The following is a 5613-nucleotide window of genomic DNA, read 5'->3' on the forward strand; positions in this document are numbered from 1 at the left end:
TTAATTTTTGAAGAGCTCACTTCACCCCTTGTGTAGCGCTGTGGGTTAATGCGCCGTTTGACTGCAAGGTCGGCGGTTCAAGCTCACCGGTCGCTTCTCAGAAACCTTGTACAGGGTGGCTATGGGTCGGAACCGACTCGACGGCACTTAACAACAACAACTTCATCCCTCTGGCCAGCAGGTGAGTTGCGAGCGGTCAGACGCATGCCAGTGCAGTGTGGAGCCGTCGCAATCTCCGACCCCACTGCCAGAGGGCGCAGCGACCTCAGTCTGGTCAGTCTGGTCGGGGCGGGCGGCCAGGGTGGAGGAGGCGGTGGGAGCAAAGGTTGGAAGCTTCCCGTAGAGACCTTCGCCGGAGGGGCTGAGGAATCATGGCGGTAGGAGCCAGGCTCCGAAGCAAGGCGGCAAGCAGTCTCTCGCGCCGCGGACCCCGAAGGCGAGGGCGACCCGAGCGGGACGAGGAGGCGACCGCTATCCTGGAGCACCTGGAGTGCGGGGACGAAGACGCGGAGGTGGCGGCGAGCGCATCGAGCGGGCCCGGGACGCGAAGCGCGCGGAGGGTGCACCTCGCTCTCCTTCCAGAGCGTTACGAGCCGCTGGAGGAGCCGGCGTCCGGGGAGAAAGCCAAGAAGAAGTACCGTCAGAAGCTGAAGAAATACGGCAAGGTAGGGGCGATGCGCTCACAATGCCTGCGCGGCCCGTCCAGGGACTTGGGGATTCCTGGGTCCCTGCGTCTCCCTTCAACTCCCCACTCCTTGGCCAGCATTCACTACTATCCACTGCTGTGAGTCGAACTAGGGTTTCCGAGACTGTAAATCTTTACTTAGTACGGGAGTGGACGGCCGCCTCATTCTCCTAATGAGTGAGTGGCTGTTGAGTTGAACAACCGACTTTTCGGTTAGCAGTCAAGCGCGTAATCCACACCACCACCACCAAAGCCCATTGCTTCTGCGAGCTGTCCAGTCGGTTCCTACTCATAGCGACCTTGTATAGAGTTTCCAAGGCTGTAAATCTTAACCGGAGCTGAAAGCTCGAGGAGCCAACACGTAACCCACTACTCTACCAGGGCTCCTTTGAATTCCTGCTTGTTGTTATGTGGCGTCGAGTCGGTTCTGCCTCATAGTGACCCTGTTTAGGGTTTCCAAGGAGCAACTGGTGAGTTTGAAACACGGACCTTGAAATCCAAACCAACCTTAGGTCCTGTGCGTTATCCTATAGTGCCACACCAGGACTGGCATTATTACTGTTGTTAGTGCTGTTGAGTCGATTTGAACTGTATGGTCAGGTTCAAGCTCACTAGCCGCTCCTCAGATTTCTCCAACCCATACGCTATCTTCCATTCTATGGTTCGCAGTGTAGTGGTTTATGCTTATAGAGTATATGGGACAGGAACCAATGTCCCCATTTTACAGATGGGTATACTGAGGCCTTCTCATCTAGTGGATGGGGACCCCATTTGAAAGTAGGGCTTGCAACTTACATTTTTTTTCTGTCAACATCCATTCCGAGATATTCCGCTAGCTGAGAATTATTGGGGATAATTCATCAAGTATTTCCAAGATTATTTGCAGGACTAGGGTCTCTCAACAAATACGTAATTGTACATGTTGAATCTACTTTACTCTTCTCCCAGCTGGCTATGTTTGTACTCTGGGTTCTGTAAACATATTGCCATTTGCCTTGGAGCAAGAGAGAGATAACATCAGAGATAAAACAGATTCCAGGTGTCTCTGCCTTGAAACACTCCAACCTGCTGCTTCCCTGGCTCTCTGTGGCTGGTCCAGGTTATGCAGAAGAGAATCACAAAACTCATTGTGACCTGGCCAAAGTACATGGACCCCATCTGATTTATTGTCCAGTTATCTGTGTCCTCCACTGGCCTCTAATCATGCCTGAATTCAGTCATTCCTCACACCTAGAAACTTTGATTTATTATCTTCTTTAAAGTTATGTCAGCAGTTTTGGAGTATCACACACGTGATATTGTTATTCAGTGCTATTGAGTCATTTCAGACTCATAGTGACCCTGTATAGGGTTTCCGAGGAACAATAGCTGTTGAATTTGAACCATCTTGCGATCCAGTGCATTATCCTACAGTGTCACACAATATAGACAGTGAGAAAATACTAATAAAAACTACAAAGTTGGGATTAGTAAATTTATGTTAATATTGTTGTCTGTTGATTCAGTTCAGACCCATAGCAACAATGTGTAGAGTTGATGAGAGCAGCTGGTGGATCTGAACTGCTGACTTTGCTGTTACCAGTCTAAAGTTGACCCTACAAGCACTAGGACTAATTATTTCTTCCCCAGGTCCCACTTGAGCATAAAGAAGTCAGCTGGTGGAAATCTTGGCTGGCATTGGAGATGTTTTTGGCGTGTCCACTATGTGCCATGCATAGTGCTTGTCTGCCGATGAGTCCATTCTGACTCATTATGACCCTTTGTGCTGCAGAGTAGAATTGTTTTCATAGGATTTTCTGGGCTGTAATGGCCCAGGACCGGGCAGTGTTTCGTTCTGTTGTGCACAGGGTCGCTATGAGTTGGTACTGACTCGATGGCACCTAACAATAACAACAACAATTCTTACAAAGATCAACAATCTTTTCTTCTACTGTATTATTAGGTGGGATTGAACTGCCAATCATCAGTGGAGCACAAACTGCTTGTGCCACGAGCATTGTTGTTGTGAATTGTTGTTGAGTTGGTTCTGACTCAGAGTAACCCTGTATAGGGTTTCTGGGGAGTGGCTGGTGCATTTGAATCACTCACCTTGTGCTTAGCACTGCAGACCTTATCAAACAGCGCCACACCAGGAGCACTAAAGATATAAAAATGAAATGAACAGTGCATTCTTTCCCTACAGAAGTCCACAGTCTCCAAGGGAGAAAGACAGATATGGCCACATTGACATAGCAGCCCCAGCATGCAGTCACATGGCCTAGAGCTCGGTCACGGACCTGCTCAGGCAGGAGGCTCACACCAACAGTGACAAGCACATGTGGTAATTGCAAGTACACTGGTGTCACATACACATGCAAGTACACTGGTGTCCGTAGACTCAGTAGGGCCAGTTGAGATAACATTGAATCCCCTCAGCAACCTGGGAAAGCTATCACTGTCCCTGTTTATGGCAAAGGAAATGAGTTTGTGGAAGCTAAAACCATTTTTCCAAAACCACTCAGTTAAGAGAAAGAAGAAAATCAGAGAATCATAGAAGAAAATGGACTGACTACAGTAGGTTTAATTGTTTCCATGAGCTACGGCCTCCTCTCCCTTGAGACCAGATGAACTAAATGGTGCTCAGCTACCCAAGGTTCTGTTCAGGGCCACAATAGATGAATCTTGATATAAAAGGAGAAAAATGTGGAACACAACTTCAAATTCTTAAAGACTCTAGTCTTGCTAGACCCATCCATTAAGACTGGAGGAATACCTAAGATTATTGCCCTGAAATACTCTTTAAATCATAAGGCAAAACTGTTCTCTGCAGTCACATTTTAACTAAATAGCAAGTTAACTTAACTCAAAGGTAAGGATCGTGATCATAGATTACTGAGCTCTTTTTAAAAAACATCTATATACGTGCTGGTGTGGTGCTGTGGGGTGATGTACTGGACTGCAAGGTCAATTTAAGCCACAAGGGCAGTGGTTCAAAGTTACCAGCTGCTCCTTGGACACCCTATACAGGGTCGCTGTGAGTTGGAACTGATTCTACAGCACTTAACAACAACATATGAGACCAAATGAACAGCAACTACTCTGAGGCATAGATGAGAAGTCACAGAGTGTGAGAGTAAGGAAATGGATGTGAAACAGCCAGAACAGAAATAATGAGAATGTTGACACGTGAAAAATGTGTCAACTTCAATCTTTTCTCCATTTATATGGATGTTATTTATTGGTCCAGTGGAAAGAATTTTCGTTTTCTTTACATTGAGATACAACCCATAATGAAGGCAGTGGTGTTTGAAGGCTGAAAGCTCTATGCTTTCAACAAGCAAGATTGTGCCATCTACAGATTGTAGGTTCTTAATGAATCTTCCTCCAATCTTGATGCCACATTGCTCTTCATATAACCCAGCTTCTCAAATTATTTACTCAGCATCCAGACTAAATAAGTCTGGTAAAAGAATACAACCTTGGCAAATACTTTTCCTAATTTTAAACTGTTAGGTGTTCCCTTGTTCTGTTGGAACAATTGCCTCTTCGTCTATATACAGGTTCCTCATGAGCACTCAGAATACTCATTCACTACAATGTTGTCCATAGCTTGTCATGATCCACATAATCAAAAGCCTTTGCGTAGTCAATAAAAGTACAGGTAAACATCTTACCAGTATTCTCTGCTTTCTACCAACATCCATTTAACATCAGCAGTGATATCTCTTGTTCCACGTCCTTGTCTGAATCCAGTCTGAACATCTGGACAGCTCCCTGTCAAAGCTGTTTTTAAATTATCTTTTGCAAAAATTTACTTGCATGAGCTATTAATGACATTGTCCGATGTTTTCTATGTTCCCTTGGTCACCTCTTTGGAATGGGTACAAATATGAATCTCTTCCAGTCAGTTGGCAAGGTAGCTGTCTTGCATATTTCTTGACATAAGTGAGTGAGTACCTCAAGTGCTCCGTCAGTTTGTCGAAAGATTTCAATTTGTATTCCATTAATTCCTGGCACTGTGCTTTTTGCTAATGTCTTCAGTGCACCTTGGACTTCTTCCTGCAGTATCACTGGCTCTTGATCTAATGCTACCTCTTGAAATGGTTGAACATCTACCATTTCTTTTTGGAACAGTGACAGTGTATTCTTCTTTTGATGCTTTCTGTGTTGTTCAATATTTTGTCCATAGAATCCTTCAATATTGCAAGTCATGGCTTGAAATTTTTTTCAGTACCCTCAGCTTGAGAAATACTTAATGTGTTCTTCCCTTTTGGTTTTCTAACTCTAAATCTTTACACATTTCATTAGAATATTTGACTTTGTCTTCTCGAACTGCCCTTTGAAATTTTCTGTTCAGCTCTTCTACCTCCTCATTGCTTTTTTTTTTTTTTTTTTTTTTTTTTAGCACCTCTGTGTTAGAGAACGAGTTTTACAGTCTCTTCTGACTTCCATTTTGGCCTTTTTCTTCTTTCTTGTCTTCTTAATAACCTTTCACTTTCTTCCGGAATGATGTTTGTGATGTCATTCCAGATTTCTTCTTGTCTTCTGTCATTGGTGTCTAATTCATCAAATCTGTTCTTGAGATGATCTCTAAGTTCAGGTGGGATACGTTCAAGGTCTCATTTTGGCTCTTGTGAAGTTGTTTTAATTTTCCTCTGCTTCCGACTGAATTTGCATATGAGCAATTGATGGTCTGTTCCCACGGTCTGCCCTGGCTTTGTTTGGGCTGATGGTATGGAACTTTTCTACCATCTCTTTCCACAGATGTAGTCAGTTTGGTGAGGTCCATGTGTATAGTTGTCTTTTATGTTATTTAACAAAAGTAATTGCAATGAAGAAGTCATTGATCTCGAAAAATCCTAACATGTGATCTCCATTATCCTTTCTATCACTAAGGACATATTTTCCAATCACTCATCCTTCCTCTTTGTTTCCCACCCTTGTATTCC

General features: G+C 44.3%; 1 protein-coding gene across 1 annotated transcript in view; it reads left to right on the forward strand.

The window, feature by feature from the left end:
• Positions 1-371: 371 nt before the first annotated feature.
• LOC102830003 (chromosome unknown open reading frame, human C1orf115) overlaps positions 372-5613 on the forward strand; it is a 16013-nt gene continuing 10771 nt past the window's right edge. Inside the window, exon 1 of the mRNA XM_006869705.1 lies at positions 372-665. Within this exon, the coding sequence (XP_006869767.1) occupies positions 372-665 (294 nt within the window). The remainder of the gene's footprint in view (positions 666-5613) is intronic.

This window comes from Chrysochloris asiatica, unplaced genomic scaffold, assembly GCF_000296735.1.
Source record: "Chrysochloris asiatica unplaced genomic scaffold, ChrAsi1.0 scaffold00133, whole genome shotgun sequence".
In the NCBI taxonomy this organism is placed as follows: domain Eukaryota; kingdom Metazoa; phylum Chordata; class Mammalia; order Afrosoricida; family Chrysochloridae; genus Chrysochloris; species Chrysochloris asiatica.